Genomic DNA, 18,992 nt, shown 5'->3' on the forward strand with positions numbered 1-18,992 from the left:
TAGTCTTTTGGTTTTTATTTTAATAATAAATTAAATAGTTTTTCTAATTCTAAAAATTAATCAATTATATAGCATTATTTTTGTTTATATTTAAAATAAAAATAAACGTTTCAAAATTCACATGTTAGCCTAAAATTTAGATGAGTATCAATAGAAAAAAAAAAGAATTTAGTTTGCAATAAAAGCTAATAAACCTCTCTCTGTAATATTATCATAAGATAAAATCGGCTATGGAAATAGAAAATAACCAAACTTGTTGATTATATGAATAAAAAACATATAATTTTTTTAAGATCAACTAATACCAAATACAATAATTTATTAAAAGGATAAACCTTCAAGGGTTATTTGACTATAGTGAAAGAGAGTTATATATTTTTTTAATGTAAATGTTGATGGCAGCGTAATAACTGTGAACACTTTAAAATAATTTTTTAAATTTTTTATTAAAATCATTAAAAATATTAAAAAATTATCAATTTAATATATTTTTTTAAAATAAATATATGTTTCCTCGAAACCTAGCGGCTCTTGTTGACAATCCATGTTATAACGTCGATCAAACACTTGCAATAACAAATAAGAACACTAAAAGAAGAAGAAAGAAAAGGCTCGATACATTAACAAATCTGTTAAAAGCCTGTCTGAAAAGGTTCCACACCCCTCTCTCCCCCCCCCCGGGAAATCTGTCGCATTTATCGAGAAAACTTGGCCGGAGTTTTGCTTAAGCTCCTCCAACAAGTCGCCGGCTAGATTTTCCGGCAATGTGTAACTTACGCTTGTTCTTCACTCCTTTACTAGCTGTGCTACTACTTCAGTCATTGGTGGTTGTTGTCTCTGCTCAGGGATCTGCTAGTACCTGGAAAACACTCACCGGTCTGTCTTTGCTTTTCTCTCACTACCACGCACTCAGATTTCTCTCTCCCTCTAGATTTTGTGTTTGTTTGCTAGGAAAATGCATGTGATGCTCGATTTTCTATTTTAGAATTACAGCTTGGTAGCTAGTTGCGTTTGTAGGGAAGTTTGTTTTCCGTCTTTGAAGATTTGGCCTTAAATAAATATTGAAAATATATAAGAGATGCAATATTTTACCTTTTTTTTACATTTGATTTATGATAAATGAGTAATTAGTAGAATTTGTGATAATTTTATTTATGGTATCTTAGATCGTTAAACACCGTTTTAAATAAGCTTTAGTTAAGAAAATAGCAAGGAACAACATGGTTAGTATTTCTAGAATAAGATCACTTGTTTGTATTGGGCCTTGAAGATTACTTTAAATTCAAAGAGAAAAATTGATTCTTTTTCGGAAGCTGATTTTGATTTCATCATGGGCTTATGCAAAATGAATTCTTGAATTTCTTTCTTTTCTTGGAGAAATCACATCATGTCATTTATGGAAAACCTTCAATTTATATGAAATTCCTACCAGTTCAGTTCATTATACACAAAAAAAAAAAAGTGCATGCTTTTCTTTTTCATGAATTACAGGCTTTTGGATATTGGTGTTGTGGGTGGTTTTTCATTTTTATTTTTACTGTTCCCCACACTCTAAGTTCTGATAAGTCAATTGTTTTATGTGATAGTTAATTTTCTTGAACCTGGCTTTCCAAAACCCGGAGGTTTCTATAAATCTGAGTTTGTTGAGAAAATTGACAAAAAAAAAAAAATGTTGGTCAGTAAAATTCTTTCAAGAAAAATGGCTACTCATAAGATTTTTGGTGCTTTCCAAAATATTTCTATTATGAATACCCAAAAAATGTTGAACTTGCAACTTAACTAATTCTTATATGCTCACAAAATAATTTGATGTGATTTGTGTTGCAATAACAATTTTTGGTTAGTGAACTTGCAATCTGTGTTGCAGTAAATTTGCATGGATAAAAATATGACCCTATAACACATTTGAGTAGAGTCAATCGACCTTGTAATGAAAAAAGCTCACTAATTAATTTCATTCTGCAGGAAATCGCCCTTTAGTCATAGCACGTGGCGGGTTTTCAGGATTATTTCCTGATTCTAGCTCAGTTGCTTTCCAGTTTGCAACGCTTACAAGTTTGCCGGATGTTGTCCTATGGTGTGATGTGCAGTTAACTAAAGATGATGTGGGGATTTGTGCCCCTGATCTCAGGCTTGACAATTCTACTAGCATTGCACGAGTTATGCAAAATAAGGATAAGTTGTACCTAGTTAATGGAATTCCTACCCGAGGATGGTTCACAGTGGATTTCACTCTCAATGAATTGTCACTTGTATCCTGTGAGTTTGGCTAAGACTTCAACAACTTGCTTCATATGGTTATTGGTCATTTTTTGGTAGCCTGTTTATTTCTATACTTCTTGTAAAGTATTATTATTACATGAAGTGATCATTTGAAATATCCAGATTTTCTTATTGTTGATTGCTAAAAATTTGCATGAATCAAGTGAATCAGCTGCCATTTCCTTCTTTTCATTTTTTGTTGAAATTAGCAATGAAACAAAGGCACGAGTCAAACTCAAGACCATACCCCTTTTATTTGCATAAGAATAACACAAAAGTACAAGCTGTTTATTCTCCATTCTTATTATATATTGTTGTTGTTATAGTCCTTCTGTTTGTGAAGTTTGCTTGATGTATAAGTGATAGTTAGTAATGGTCAAGCATGAAAGACAGTTAATAACATCAGGTCATTTAGAGACACTGAGAGTTTTATTGCAGATAGGATACTTCAATCAAATATTTGAAGAAAAAACCAATGGGGGGTGTTTTGTTTTTGGATTTGGATATCCCATTGTTGATCATCAGATTTTACTGATAGGGACCTGCTCATTAGTCTCTGAAGGAGATTTTATCTAATTTGATCTTCATGAGATTGACTACGAAAATTTTCTTAGCATACCAGTCTGTGTGGATCAACTGTTTCTTAACCTCTCAATTCCTGCCTTGAACTTCTGATTCTGACATTGTTTTTCCTTGACAGTGACTCAGGGAATCTATTCTCGGAGTCCAAGCTTTGATGACAGTAATCCCATCCAAACTGTTGAGGATGTGGCTAACTTAAAACCACCAGGCTTATGGTTGAATATTCAGGTAGAGAAGCAATATAATTTCTGTTTTATCTTACACCAGTACCTTCTATGAACTTATTAACATGAAGCCTTCTTTACTGCTGTTTCTGTTCTTCCCTTCCCTTTAATTCAGTGGAACGTGCACTACCATCTATTATTTCAACCAAATCTTTTTGTTCTGGTACTTTTGCAGCATGATGCATTCTTCACACAGCGCAATTTGAGTATGAGAAACTACATACTGTCTCTATCCAGAAGGGTTGTCATTAATCATCTCTCATCACCAGAAGCGGGTTTCTTGAGAAGTATTGTTAAGAGATTTAACCTAAATATAACAAAACTGGTCTTCCGGTTTCTGGAACCAAATGTCATCGAGCCATCAACAAATGAGACATATGGTTCTCTCTCAAAGAACTTTACTTTCATCAAGACATTTGCATCTGGAATTCTTATCCCTAAGTCATACATATGGCCTTTAGATGCAAGGAATTACTTACAACCTCATACTTCTATCGTTTCGGATGCACACAAGGCAGGGCTAGAGGTTTTTGTATCAGATCTTTATAATGACGTTCCACTGAGTTACAATTACAGTTTTGATCCTGTAACTGAGTATCTCAGTTTTGTTGACAATGGTGACTTCTCTGTTGATGGCGTGCTCTCTGACTTTCCAGTAACTCCTTCTGCGACTATTGGTAAGCTGTAATCCTTCTCTTTAACCATCATGGATCTGAACAAACTGTGAACTATTGGTTCAATCTAGTATTTTTCAACTTAAATAACTGGACATTCGGCAGTAATTTCTTTATGGGAGCAGTTGTTAGCTTGCCTACCATCATTTAACTTTCAACTGTTGCTACTTCTAGCTTCTCATGTGAGAACATGCTTGATACTTGATTCCTTATCACTGCATGATTCAAATTTTGGTCGAACTTAAAAGGTTTAGTACTGTGACTGCTGTTATCATTGACTCATAGAACCATTGAGACAATTTCTCTTTTTATCCTAGCTGTAATCTTTCGGTTGGAGTTAAAGACTATAATGCTTAAGTTCTGTCTGGATATTTCTCCTAATCCGGAGAATAAAATTTGAGATTCTGATTTCTCCTTCTGTATTGCAGATTGTTTTTCTGGTCTGGGCAAGAATGCTACACCTCAAGGTGCAAAATTATTTTCTGATTCTTTTTATATGAGATTTAACTTCAAAGGATATTGCATTTTTTGAACATTAGTACTTACCTCTTCCGTCCTCCTTTTCTCATGGTTCAGTGAACCTTTCGGTCATCTCAAAAAATGGTGCAAGTGGAGACTACCCTGGCTGCACTGATTTGGCTTACCAGAAAGCTATTTTAGATGGTGCTGATGTTATTGATTGTCCTGTTCAAATATCAAAAGACGGGATACCATTTTGCTTAGGCTCTATAAATCTTTATGATAGTACAACAGTTGCCCAATCAAGTTACAGCAATCGTGCACAGAATATTCCACAGATTAAGGCAGGCAGTGGGATATTCACCTTTAGCTTAACATGGAGTGAGATTCAGAACTTACGTCGTAAGTTCAAACTGGTTGGCTTTTACTTCTTTGCGTTTTCAATCTTCGGTTGCACCCCCTTCCCAATAAAACATGATTTTTTTTATAATTTTTTATTCTTTTAGTGTGGGAAAAAGTTTGGCCTATGAACAAACAATTACGTGGAGGGGCATTACTCAATCCTCACATTCTGTTAAAATAGAATGCTCAGTACTGGATCACAAAGTTAAAATAATTTAGGACATTGAGGAAGAGAAATAAAGAGTGGCTAGCCAAAAAAACACATCCATCTAGGGCTCAAAGGAAATGATGTCTTGGTCGTGGGAGTCACAAGACAAGATCTCATAACCAGCTATTCCCACCACTTGAGATTTGAGAATAAATACATGAAAAGAATTACAGAGATTACAATTCTTGGAACAATACTAAACGCAAATGTCCTTTGCCTGGCACCATTCTTTTGATTTTGCTCTCGTTACATTTTAAAAGGTAGAATTTTGTGAGAAAAGGAACAGAAATATTCCTCTGCTCTTTTTTTTTTTTACTCCTGCCCAACTCTAAATTCTGCTTTGTGATCTAGTTGTTGTTGTTTGAATTCCATTCTATGTTTCTTTGTGAATGTATGATTGTCCAAATGTTTTCATTGAAGATAATGATTTTGTATTGATCTTTTTCTTTTTTCATTGTAGCGGTGATGTCCAATCCATATTCAAAATATTACTTGTCACGGAATCCCAATTTCAGAAATTCAGGGAATTTTCTAACATTGTCTGATTTCTTAGCATTGGCAAAGAACACTAGCTCGCTTTCTGGTGTCTTGATTAGCATTGAGGTGGGTTTTTGCTAAGCTCACATTACTCGTACATGATCCTTCGTTTGAATCATCTGATTCCTGCTATAGCATTTGCTGCATATTTACTCTGAACTTGCATAAACTGCTTGCACTTAATATTCCTTTGATTGTTTTTGAAAATTTTACATTTTTTCCTGTTGGATGCAAAGCATGTTATCAAAATCAAATTTATCATCACACTAAGCCTTATTAGTAAACAAAAGCAGTGCTTAATTGGTTAGTTCTGTCAGTGGAACATATTATCTCTTCTATGTTTCTTCCCCAACTTGGAAACCATTTCACACATGGTGTTAGTTTCCATGGTTGATGAAACTTAATGGACCATCATATTCAATGGTTGCTCATTTCAGATATCACATCTGCTAGCAATATGCATTTTCATTTCTTTTGTAGCAATAAAGATGACATTGGTTCCTGTGGTTGCATAAACCGCATCCTTTGGCGTAGCTTCCTGCCATGCTTCTAGTCTCATGAGTGCTCACATGCTTAGTACAGACCTTTGAGCTATAATTGCACGCCTGGGGATTTCTCTCATTGAATAATAGAATAAGGTCTTCAACAGCAGCCAAAAAAAAGAAGAATATGTGATTATTATTTTTGTCCACATTTCATGCAGCTCAATAGAAAAAATGAAGGTTGTTCCCACCCTGACTGATGTTGTTGTCTGTTCTGTTCATTTCAGAATGCAGCCTATCTTATACAGCAAGAGGGATTACCCGTTACTGACAAAGTACTTGAAGTCTTGAGCAAAGCTGGTTATGATGATCCAACTTCCAAGAAAGTTATGATTGAGTCCACCAACAGCTCAGTTCTAATGAAATTTAGGGACAAAAACAATTATGAACTTGTGTACCGGATTGAAGAGGATATTCAAGATGCTGAAGATGCAGCACTGAAGGGCATCAAAGACTTTGCTAATTCTGTGGTCATCAGCAAGAACTCTGTCTTTCCTGAAAGTTCTTCATTCCTCACTGGTGTCACAAATGTTGTGCCAAAGCTGCAATCGCATGGGCTCTCAGTTTATGTGGAAACTTTCAACAATGAGTTTGTATCTCAGGCATGGGACTTCTTCTCAGATTCAACAGTTGAAATTAACTCCTATGTCATGGGAGTCAACATCAGCGGTGTTATCACAGAATTCCCTCTGACTTCTGCCAGATACAAGAGTAAGTCACTGATGTTTCTAGTTTATATGCAACAATACAGAGTGAATCCTGGACGAAGTTGTATGTTCTGGACAAATTATTCCTTAGATGATCTTGTTCTCATGAAAATGTCAGTTTAATTTTATACTGTACCAGGCTGAGAAAAATAGGTTCGCATATTACATGTTATGTGTAGAAACCAGGTTAGGATCATACAATATGACTTGAGAGTATATTTAACTGCCATTATTTGTGTTAGTCTCCTTTCAGATTTTAGGGAAATTCCATAATAAATTTATCCACCAGACATGTAGTGATATCTGTTTGCCATTTACTAACACATTGCTCCATTTTATTGCAGGGAACCGATGCTTGGGCTATAATGTTTTACCTCCTTACATGAGCCCTGCTCAGCCTGGCGGTCTCATGCAGCTAATCTCACCTGCTGCCTTGCCCCCAGCTGAGCCTCCAAACCCAGTGTTAACTGCACCTGATGTTGAGGAAGGACCCTTGCCCTCTCATACAGCAAGTCCCCCCCCAGTTCCAGGTGGTGGAGCTACAGCAGTACCACCAGGAGCTCCAAATGGACTGCCCAAGATTGGTGCGTGCATCTTCCTGTCCAATTTGGCTATGCTCATCACCATTCTTCTGCTGCTTTGAAACTTTAACATGATCACTCTATTCAAGATCATTATGTGCTTTGTCATTTCCAATCTCTTTGGTGAAAGATGAAGCACCTTGGAGCTTTTTGTTGAACGACTGTTCAAAGCTAATCTTTTGTGTTCTTTCCCCCCTCATTTGGGTTTATTTATTGGACGGCTGTGAAGCTTTCTTTTTGATGTAGCATTGTAGGCATTTTCTTCCTTAATTCCCTACGTATTGTGAAAAAAAAAACAAATTCCTTAGAGGACACGGAAGATGTAATGGTGAATTGACTGCCTGTTTCATGGTTGTAAGATATTATTATTCTTTGATGGTAAAGTATATGATTTAATAAATAAAGAGTAATGTCAATCTATTTTTTCTCATTGAAATGTCTTATTTAATTATTTTCATTTGTTGATCTAATAAATAAAGTGATCATTGATTGATATTTCATTCTTTAATTAATATGCTATCAATTTTTCATTCGTTTTCCAACAAAGGAAAATTATAATTAGATACTCGATCAAAGAGTTCATAACTTGACTTCAATATGTTAAGAAAAAAAAAAGTAATGTCAAAACTAGAAACCGAAAAAAACACAAAAAAAGAAAGCATGTAAATTATAATTACAAGAAAAGAAAGTTATTGATCAATGAGTTTTATTTGAAGAGAAGAGCTTTATTCTTATCTTTTATTTTGCTAAAAAAAATAGATAAAATCTCTGAATTTTTTCTATATTCCGGATGATGTTTTGGTTTTTTGCCAAATAAAAGGTTGAACCACCTTTCAACACTACAAATTCATTCCATTCACAAAGCAAAGAATTCATTAGGTTTAAAACTATCACAACACTACAAATTCATTCCATTCACAAAGTAAAGAATTCATCAGGTTTAAAACTATCAAAACTAAAATTATGCGTGAACTAATTGGTCGTTTAGTGATACCAAATGTTATTTAGTGAGTTATAAACATCATGGTTTTTAATTGTATTATCTACTTTTTAAAAGAGTGTTATTATATTTTAAACAATTATAAACCTTTAAGAGTTTAGAAGAAAAACTTTATTGGTGAGATACATCACTAAGATAAAAAATCTCAAAGTTAATATTTTTTCAAGTGATGAAAAAAAAAAGTTTAATAAGAATTCATCAAAAAATATTGTAATTTCTAACTTAGATTAGTTAATAATATAATACTCAAAATCGGCTTTATGCGTGAGGTGTAGATGTGAGTTTACTGAACCACCGCCGACAATGCGACTATAACAGCTGATATGCAACATACTCTATAAAGATAGAAAGCACAGCGGATCTGCGACAGCGGATTTGCTATAACTCATCTGCGAAAATGAATATCATATATAATCACAGAAAACTCATATTCGCTCACCGATTGGAGTGGATTCGGGACATAATAGCAAAAGGGCATCAACCATTTGGAAAGAAATAAATGAGAGCTGGGAACTAGTGAAGCATGGAGCTAAATGGGTTGTAGGCATCGGAAAACATGGCTGGTTCTGGCGAGATGCTTGGGTGACGGACAAGCCACTCAAATACAGTGCCAACAGTCATATACATCCATCTAAAATGGACGGTGCAGTCTCTGATTAACGGGATGCGTAACGACGACAGAAACCTCTATCTTTCACCGTCAAGATAACAAAATTCAAAACACAAGTTGGATTAGGTAGTGTTTAACTTGCGCAATTAGAATTAAAAAAAAATATTTTAAATAAGTAATTTTATTAGTAATGTTAAAAATACAAACTGTTCAATTAAAATTGCTGTAAGAAAAATAAATTATTTTAGTTTTTTCATAATTAATGTTTGAAATATAATTATATTTAGGGTTCAATTTAAAAATATAAATTATTTTACTAATCAAATAATTTTTTCTTTATAATTAAATAAAAAAATAAAAATTAGCACAATAATAAACGGTTTAACATATCATTAATACACATTGCCTATTTTTAGACAAAAAAACTCAATAACACGATAAATTATAAATTAGTCTCTTGGTTTTTATTTTAATAATAAATTAAATATTTTTTCTAATTCTAAAAATTAATCAATTATATAGCATTATTTTTGTTTATATTTAAAATAAAAATAAACGTTTTAAAATTCATATGTTAAGTATCAATAGAAAAGAAGAAGAAGAAGATAATTTAGTTTGCAATAAAAGCTAATAAACCAAACTTGTTGATGATATGTATAAAAAACATATAATTTTTTTTAAGGTCAACTAATAGTAAATACAATAATTTATTAAAAGGATAAACCTTCAAGGGTTATTTGACTATAGTCAAAGAGAGTTATATATTTTTTAATGTAAAAGTTGATGGCAGCATAATAATTGTGTAAAAAATGTTTATTAATATGTAAAAACATTTTAAAATAATTTTTTTATTGTTTTATTAAAATCATTACAAATATTATCAATTTAATATTGTTTTTTAAATAATTATCTGTTTCCTCGAAACCTTGCGGCCCTGTTGACAATCCATGTTAAAACATCGGTCAAGCACTTGCAATAACAAATCATAACACTAAAAAAAGAAGAAAGAAAAGGCTCGTTACATTAACAAATCTGTTAAAAGCCTGTCTGAAAAGGTTCCGCACCTCCCATCCCTCTCTCTCTCTCTCCACAACCCAACTTGGCCGGAGTTTTGTTTAAGCTCCTCCAACAAGTCGCCGGCACGAATTTCCGGCAATGTGTAACTTACACTCGTTCTTCACTCCTCTACTAGCTGTGCTACTACTTCAGTCATTGGTGGTTGTTATCTCTGCTCAGGGATCTGCTAATACCTGGCAAACACTCACCGGTCTGTCTTTGCTTTTCTCTCACTACCACGCACTCAGATTTCTCTCTCCCTCTAGATTTTGTGTTTGTTTGCTAGGAAAATGCATGTGATGCTCGATTTTCTATTTTAGAATTACAGCTTAGGAGCTAGTTGCATTTGTAGGGAAGTTTGCTTTCCGTCTTTGAAGATTTGGCCTTAAATAAATATTGAAAATATATAAGAGATGCAATATTTTACTTTTTTTTTACATTTGATTTATGATAAATGAGTAATGAGTAGAATTTGTGATAATTTTATTTATGGTATCTTAGATCGTTAAACACCGTTTTAAATAAGCTTTAGTTAAGAAAATAGCAAGGAACAACATGGTTAGTATTTCTAGAATAAGATCACTTGTTTGTATTGGGCCTTGAAGATTACTTTAAATTCAAAGAGTAAAATTGATTTCTTTTTCGGAAGCTGATTTTGATTTCATCATGGGCTTATGCAAAATGAATTCTTGAATTTCTTTCTTTTCTTGGAGAAATCACATCATGTCATTTATGGAAAACCTTCAATTTATATGAAATTCCTACCAGTTCAGTTCATTATACACAAAAAAAAAAAAAAAGTGCATGCATTTCTTTTTCATGAATTACAGGCTTTTGGATATTGGTGTTGTGGGTGGTTTTTCATTTTTATTTTTACTGTTCCCCACACTCTAAGTTCTGATAAGTCAATTGTTTTATGTGATAGTTAATTTTCTTGAACCTGGCTTTCCAAAACCCGGAGGTTTCTATAAATCTGAGTTTGTTGAGAAAATTGACAAAAAAAAAAATGTTGGTCAGTAAAATTCTTTCAAGAAAAATGGCTACTCATAAGATTTTTGGTGCTTTCCAAAATATTTCTATTATGAATACCCAAAAAATGTTGAACTTGCAACTTAACTAATTCTTATATGCTCACAAAATAATTTGATGTGATTTGTGTTGCAATAACAATTTTTGGTTAGTGAACTTGCAATCTGTGTTGCAGTAAATTTGCATGGATAAAAATATGACCCTATAACACATTTGAGTAGAGTCAATCGACCTTGTAATGAAAAAAGCTCACTAATTAATTTCATTCTGCAGGAAATCCCCCTTTAGTCATAGCACGTGGCGGGTTTTCAGGAGTATTTCCTGATTCTAGCTCAGTTGCTTTCCAGTTTGCAACGCTTACAAGTTTGCCGAATGTTGTCCTATGGTGTGATGTGCAGTTAACTAAAGATGGTGTGGGGATTTGTGCCCCTGATCTCAGGCTTGACAATTCTACTAGCATTGCACAAGTTATGAAAAATAAGGATAAGTTGTACCTAGTTAATGGAATTCCTACCCGAGGATGGTTCACAGTGGATTTCACTCTCAATGAATTGTCACTTGTATTCTGTGAGTTCGGCTAAGATTTCAACAACTTGCTTCATATGGTTATTTGGTCGTTTTTTGGTAGCCTGTTTATTTCTTTACTTCTTGTAAAGTATTATTATTACATGAAGTGATCATTTGAAATATCCAGATTTTCTTATTGTTGATTGCTAAAAATTTGCATGAATCAAGTGAATCAACTGCCATTTCCTTCTTTTCATTTTTTGTTGAAATTAGCAGTGAAGTGCAAAGGTGGGAGTCAAACTCAAGACCTTACCCCTCTTATTTGCATAAGAATAACACAAAAATACAAGCTGTATATTCTCCATTCTTATTATTTATTATTGTTGTTATAGTCCTTCTGTTTGTAAACTTTGCTTGATGTATAAGTGGTAGTTAGTAATGGTCAAGCATAAAAGACAGTTAATAACATCAGGTCATTTAGAGACACTGATAGTTTTATTGCAATCAAATATTTGAAGAAAAAACCAATGGGGGTTGTTTTGTTTTTGGATTTGGATATCCAATTGTTGATCTTCAGATTTTACTGATAGGGACCTGCTCATTAGTCTCCGAAGGAGATTTTATCTAATTTGATCTTCATGAGATTGACTATGAAAATTTTCTTAGCATACCAGTCTGCGTGAAGCAACAGTTTCTTAACTTCTCAGTTCCTACCTTGAATTTCTGATTCTGACATTTTTTTCCTTGACAGTGATTCAGGGGATCTATTCTCGGAGTGAAAGGTTTGATAACGGTTATGCCATCCAAACTGTTGAGGATGTGGCGAACTTAAAACCACCAGGCTTATGGTTGAATATTCAGGTAGAGAAACAATAGAATTTCTGTTTTATCTTACAGCAGTACCTTCTATGAACTTATTAACATGAAGCCTTCTTTACTGCTGTTGCTATTCTTCCCTTCCCTTTAATTCAGTGGAACGTGCACTACCATCTATTATTTCAACCAAATCATTTTGTTTTGATACTTTCGCAGCATGATGCATTCTTCACACAGCACAATTTGAGTATGAGAAGCTATGTACTGTCTCTATCCAGAAGGGTTGTCATTAATCATCTCTCATCACCAGAAGTGGGTTTCTTGAGAAGTATTGTTAAGAGATTTAACCTAAATATAACAAAACTGGTCTTCCGGTTTCTGGAACCAAATGTCATCGAGCCATCAACAAATGAGACATATGATTCTCTCTCAAAGAACTTTACTTTCATCAAGACATTTGCATCTGGAATTCTTATCCCTAAGTCATACATATGGCCTTTAGATGCAAGTAATTACTTACAGCCTCATACTTCTATCGTCTTGGATGCACACAAGGCAGGGCTAGAGGTTTTTGTATCAGAATTTTATAATGATGTTCCACTGAGTTACAATTACAGTTATGATCCTGTAACTGAGTATCTCAATTTTGTTGATAATGGTGTCTTCTCTGTTGATGGCGTGCTCTCTGACTTTCCAGTAACTCCTTCTGCGGCTATTGGTAAGCTGTAATCCTTCTCTTTAAGCATCATGGATCTGAATAAACCGTGAACTATTGGTTCAATCTAGTGTTTTTCAACTTAAATAACTGGACATTCGGCAGTAATTTCTTTATGGGAGCAGTTGTTAGCTTGCCTACCATCATTTTAACTTTCAACTGTTGCTACTTCTAGTTTCTCATGTCAGAACATGCTTGATACTTGATTCCTTATCACTGCATGATTCAAATTTTGGCCAAACTTAAAAGGTTTAGTACTGTGACTGCTGTTATCATTGACTCATAGAACCATTGAGACAATTTCTCTTCTTATCCTAGCTGTAATCTTTCGGTTGGAGTTAAAGATTATAATGCTTAAGTTCTGTCTGTATATTTCTCCTAATCCGGAGAATAAATATTTTGAGATTCTGATTTCTCCTTCTGTATTGCAGATTGTTTTTCTGGTCTAGGCAGGAATGCTACACCTCAAGGTGCAAAATTATTTTCTGATTCTTTTTATATGAGATTTAACTTCAAAGGATATTGCATTTTTTGAACATTAGTACTTACCTCTTCCGTCCTCCTTTTCTCATGGTTCAGTGAACCTTTCGGTCATCTCAAAAAATGGTGCAAGTGGAGACTACCCTGGCTGCACTGATTTGGCTTACCAGAAAGCTATTTTAGATGGTGCTGATGTTATTGATTGTCCTGTTCAAATATCAAAAGATGGGATACCATTTTGCTTAGGCTCTATAAATCTTTATGATAGTACAACAGTTGCCCAATCAAGTTACAGCAATCGTGCACAGAATATTCCACAGATTAAGGCAGGCAGTGGGATATTCACCTTTAGCTTAACATGGAGTGAGATTCAGAACTTACGTCGTAAGTTCAAACTGGTTGGCTTTTGCTTCATTGCGTTTTCAATCTTCGGTTGCACCCTTCCCAATAAAACATGATTTTGTTTTATAATTTTTTATGCTTTTATTGTGAGACAAAGTTTGGCCTATGAACAAACAATTACATGGAGGGGCATTACTCAATCCTCACATTCTGTTAAAATAGAATACTCAGTACTGTCAAAGGGAATAATACTGAGAGAATGGTATGATGAAAGTGGCGAAGGAGTGGTGGATGTCAAAGCACTGGGGGAGATGAGAAGGCCATTGGATTTGAAGGAATTGAAGGGTGATGAAGGGTTAAAGGGTTTTCAATTGTTTAGGCAACCTAGATTGTCAGTTGTGCCGGTTTCAAAGGAGGTTTGGGAGAGAGTTTGTGAGTTAGGAGGTGGGTTTGAAGGGGATGGAAAGGATGACAGTGGTGATGATGTTGATGAGTAGGAGCGGCAGATGGTGGATTTTGGTTTATGTAATTAAGTCTTAGATGTGTGCTATGTTTAGTTTTTGTTGAAGTATGGTGCTAATGTTAAACTGCTTGTTCCTAGATATCAGTATCATCTAATTAGTCTTAGATGTTTAAGGCTCTTTTTGGGGAAAAAAGAAAGAAAGAAAAGCAAGCAGTGCCTCTTCGTTGCCATTCTCTCGACTTTTGGCATTGTATATGTAAGTGCATAATGTAAAGTTACTTTTGTTTTAATGTTTGGTGATTGCTTGCTTTGTAGGGGAATAAATAGGCAAAGAATCTGCTGGCATTAAATGTGTAGGTATTTCCTTTGACAAGTACTGGATCACAAAGTTAAAATAATTTAGGACATTGAGGAAGAGAAATAAAGAGTGGCCAGCCAAAAAAAACACATCCATCTAGGGCTCAAAGGAAATCATGTCTTGGTCGTGGGAGTCACAAGGCAAGATCTCATAACCAGCTATTCCCACCACTTGAGATTTGAGAATAAATACATGAAAAGAATTACAGAAATTACAATTCTTGGAACAATACTAAACGCAAATGTCCGTTGCCTGGCACCATTTTGAAAGGTAGAATTTTGTGAGAAAAGGAACAGAAATATTCCTCTGCTCTTTTCTTTTTTTTTTTTTGACTCCTGTCCAACTCTAAATTCTGCTTTGTAATCTAGTTGTTGTTTGAATTCCATTTTATGTTTCTTTGTGGATGTATGATTGTCCAAATGTTTTCATAGAAGATAATGATTTTGTGTTGATCTTTTTCTTTTTTCATTGTAGCGGTGATGTCCAATCCATATTCAAAATATGAATTGTCACGGAATCCCAAATTCAGAAATTCAGGGAACTTTCTAACATTGTCTGATTTCTTAGCATTGGCAAAGAACACTAGCTCGCTCTCTGGTGTCTTGATTAGCATTGAGGTGGGTTTTTGCTAAGCTCACATTACTCGTACATGATCCTTCGTTTGAATCATCTGATTCCTGCTATAGCATTTGCTGCATTTTTACTCTGAACTTGCATAAACTGCTTGAACTTAATATTCCTTTGATTGTTTGTGGAAATTTTACATTTTTCCTGTTGGATGCAAAGCATGTTATCAAAATCAAATTTATCATCACACTACACCTTATTAGTAAACAAAGCAGTGCTTAATTGGTTAGTTCTGTCAGTGGAACATATTATCTCTTCTATGTTTCGTCCCCAACTTGGAAACCATTTCACACATGGTGTTAGTTTCCATGGTTGATGAAACTTAATGGACCATCATATTCAATGGTTGCTCATATCAGATATCTCATCTGCTAGCAATCTGCATTTTCATTTCTTTAGTAGCAATAAAGATGACATTGGTTCCTGTGTTTGTATTACCGCATCCTTTGGCGTAACTTCCTGCCATGCTTCTAGTCTCATGAGTAGCTCACATGCTTAGTACAGACCTTTGAGCTATAATTGCACGCCTGGGGATTTCTCTCATTGAATAATAGAATAAGGTCTTCAACAGCAGCCAAAAAAAGAAGAATATGTGATTATTAGTTATGTCCACATTTCATGCAGCTCAATAGAAAAAATGAAGGTTGTTCTCACCCTGACTGATGTTTGTTGTCTGTTCTGTTCATTTCAGAATGCAGCCTATCTTATACAGGAAGAGGGATTAGCCGTTACTGACAAAGTACTTGATGTCTTGAGCAAAGCTGGTTATGATGATCCAACTTCCAAGAAAGTTATGATTGAGTCCACCAACAGCTCAGTTCTAATGAAATTTAGGGACAAAAAAATTTATGAGCTTGTGTACCGGATTGAAGAGGATATTCAAGATGCTGAAGATGCAGCACTGAAGGACATAAAAGACTTTGCTAATTCTGTGGTCATCAGCAAGATCTCTGTCTTTCCTGAAAGTTCTTCATTCCTCACTGGTGTCACAAATGTTGTGCCAAAGCTGCAATCGCATGGGCTCTCAGTTTACGTGGAAACTTTCAGGAATGAGTTTGTATCTCAGGCATGGGACTTCTTCTCAGATTCAACAGTTGAAATTAACTCCTACGTCATGGTAGCCAACATCAGCGGTGTTATCACAGAATTCCCTCTGACTTCTGCCAGATACAAGAGTAAGTCACTGATGTTTCTAGTTTATATGCAACAATACAGAGTGAGTCCTGGACGAAGTTGTATGTTCTGGAAAAATTATTCCTTAGATGATCTTGTTCTCATGAAAATGTCAGTTTGATTTCATACTGTACTAGGCTGAGAAAAATAGATTCGCATATTACGAGTAGAAATCAGGTTAGGATCATACAATTTGACTTGAGAGTATAATTAACTGCCATTATTTGTGTTAGTCTCATTTCAGATTTTAGGGAAATTCCATAATAAATTTATCTACCAGACATGTAGTGATATCTGTTTGCTATTTAGTATCACATTGCTCCGTTTTATTGCAGGGAACCGATGCTTGGGCAAAGATTTACCTCCTTACTTGAGCCCTGCTCAGCCTGGCGGTCTCATTCAGCTAATCTCACCTTTTGCCTTGCCCCCAGCTGAGCCTCCAAACCCAGTGTTAACTGCACCTGATGTTGTGGAGGGACCCTTGCCCTCTCATACAGCAAGTCCCTCAGTTCCAGGTGGTGGAGCTACAGCAGTACCACCAGGACCTCCAAATGGGCTGCCCAAGATTGGTGCGTGCATCTTCCTGTCCAATTTGGCTATGCTCATCACCATTCTTCTGCTGCTTTGAAACTTTAACAGGATTACTCTATTCAAGATCATTATGTGCTTTGTCATTTCCAATCTCTTTGGTGAAAGATGAAGCACCTTGGAGCTTTTTGTTGAACGACTGTTCAAAGCTAATCTTTTGTGTTCTTTCCCCTCTCATTTGGGCTATTTATTGGACGGCTGTGAAGCTTTCTTTTGGATGTAGCATTGTAGGCATTTTCTTCCTTAAATCCCTACGTATTGTGAAAAAAAAAAACAAATTCCTTAGAGGACACGTAAGATGTAATGGTGAATTGACTGCCTGTTTCATGGTTGTAAGATATTAATTATTCTTTAATTAATATGCTATCAATTTTACATTCTTTTTCCAACAAAGGAAAATTATAATTAGACACTTAATCTTGATCAAAGAGTTCGTAACTTGACTTCAATATGTTAAGGAACCAAAAAAAGATTTGGATTCTCAGGAATTCAAGGTTTTAGTTGGATTTTTAAACTTGATTAGAGGCCAACAAAGTTTGAATTTGTAGTGTAAATACACAATTAAAAGAGGAATAACCAAGCTAAAAAAAAATGTGGCTAATTTTAAATTTGGATGAATAATTTCACTTTTATTCACATATTCTCCATTAACTCTTCATTTGATTCCTTTAGTTTTAACATTTTTTTTTTAGTTTAACGTGGGTGTCCGGGCCAGCTTGTGCACACCTCGACTAATCTCACGGGCCCTGAAGTTAACGACCATGTAAGCCTCCAGTGGCCATTATATGAGCAACCACAAGACTCGAACCTGAGACCACAGAGGGAGCAAACCTCTTGGTCCCAAACTCTTACCACTGGACCACCACCTAGATGGTTTAGTTTTAACATTTCATATTTTGATTCAAAACTATTTTTTTTCATGTTTCAATCATAAAGTTTGTAATAAAAGAGAAATCAAAGAAAAATGAGAGACATGAAAGAAAGTTATCGGCCAATACCATCTTGACAAGAAAAAAACTAATCTTTATACTAATGAGTTCTATTTGACGAAAAGAGCTTCATTGAGGTGTTTCTTACATTTTATCTTGCTAGAAAAAATAGATAAGATTTCTGAATTTTTTCTATATCCTGAATGATGTTTTGGTTTTTTGATAAATAAATGGTTGAGTAGAGGTTATATATTGGTTTGTGGAGGTTTATAGGGTGTTTCTTTAGTATTTTCAAGTACAAAATGGGTTGATTTTTTTTTTGATTTAATAAGTAGGGACTTGACTTTTTAGTCACATCAAGTTGCTTAAAGCCTCTTAGTAAATGACGTGTCGGTTACCATTATAGACACCACATTGTTCTCTTATTATTTTTTTTAAAAAAGAAGAAGATGGCAAAGCATGTGGACTTGGCCTCCTTTGTGATGGGCCAAGTGTGGTAGCCCACCCAAGTCCAATTGCACAACCTCTTTTTGTTAAGGTCATTATGGCTTTTTTATTCTATTTTAATTAAATTTTATTTAAATAAATTACTTAAAAATATATCAAGAATATCATTTTATTAAATATTATTCTATTTTTACTTGGTTTTCAACTAAGATTATAATGTTCTTTTTATAATATTAGTGAGTTTTATACACTCTTTCATGATTTTTTAAAAAATTTTATTCATTGATTTTTCTCTGCATGTCTATTTTTATTATTGTATAATTAGATAAAAAATAAACTTTAAAAATTTTATTGTGGAATCGCTCGAGCAATGTATTATTCTTATATTTTTTAATATATTCATGTCAAGATTATCAAAAAAAATATTTTTTTATTAAAACTTGTCTTTATGATTTTGATAAGCTTTTTTTTTTAAATAGAATAAATATTAACCTCATTAATAAGATGAAGGGGTTTTAATTAAAGAGATCTTTTTTTTTTCGTTATTTCAAATCATTCAAAAACTTTTTTATCAAATAAAGCATATAGTGAAAAAAACTATATTTTTTTAGAGAAAAATATATTTATAAGAAAAGAAGGAATTATACATGCAAATAACTTTTTTTCATTGAAAT

General features: G+C 34.1%; 2 protein-coding genes across 2 annotated transcripts; both read left to right on the top strand.

Moving 5' to 3' along the window:
* Nucleotides 1–535: 535 nt before the first annotated feature.
* On the top strand, nt 536–7,608 carry LOC133688711 (glycerophosphodiester phosphodiesterase GDPDL3-like). Its single transcript, XM_062108288.1, has 9 exons — nt 536–876; nt 1,966–2,259; nt 2,963–3,072; nt 3,244–3,745; nt 4,171–4,209; nt 4,319–4,603; nt 5,272–5,414; nt 6,118–6,601; nt 6,942–7,608. The coding sequence occupies exons 1-9, from the start codon at nt 765–767 to the stop codon at nt 7,238–7,240; spliced, it is 2,268 nt and encodes a 755-aa protein (XP_061964272.1). The 5' UTR covers nt 536–764; the 3' UTR covers nt 7,241–7,608.
* A 2,165-nt stretch (nt 7,609–9,773) lies between these two features.
* LOC133688718 (glycerophosphodiester phosphodiesterase GDPDL3-like) lies at nt 9,774–17,319 on the top strand. The gene is made up of 9 exons (XM_062108300.1): nt 9,774–10,055; nt 11,147–11,440; nt 12,132–12,241; nt 12,413–12,914; nt 13,343–13,381; nt 13,491–13,775; nt 15,029–15,171; nt 15,873–16,356; nt 16,690–17,319. Exons 1-9 carry the CDS (start codon nt 9,944–9,946, stop codon nt 16,980–16,982), a joined length of 2,262 nt encoding a protein of 753 aa, XP_061964284.1. The 5' UTR covers nt 9,774–9,943; the 3' UTR covers nt 16,983–17,319.
* The last annotated feature ends 1,673 nt before the right edge of the window (nt 17,320–18,992 follow it).

Source organism: Populus nigra, chromosome 1 (assembly GCF_951802175.1).
Source record: "Populus nigra chromosome 1, ddPopNigr1.1, whole genome shotgun sequence".
NCBI classification, from domain to species: Eukaryota; Viridiplantae; Streptophyta; class Magnoliopsida; order Malpighiales; family Salicaceae; genus Populus; species Populus nigra.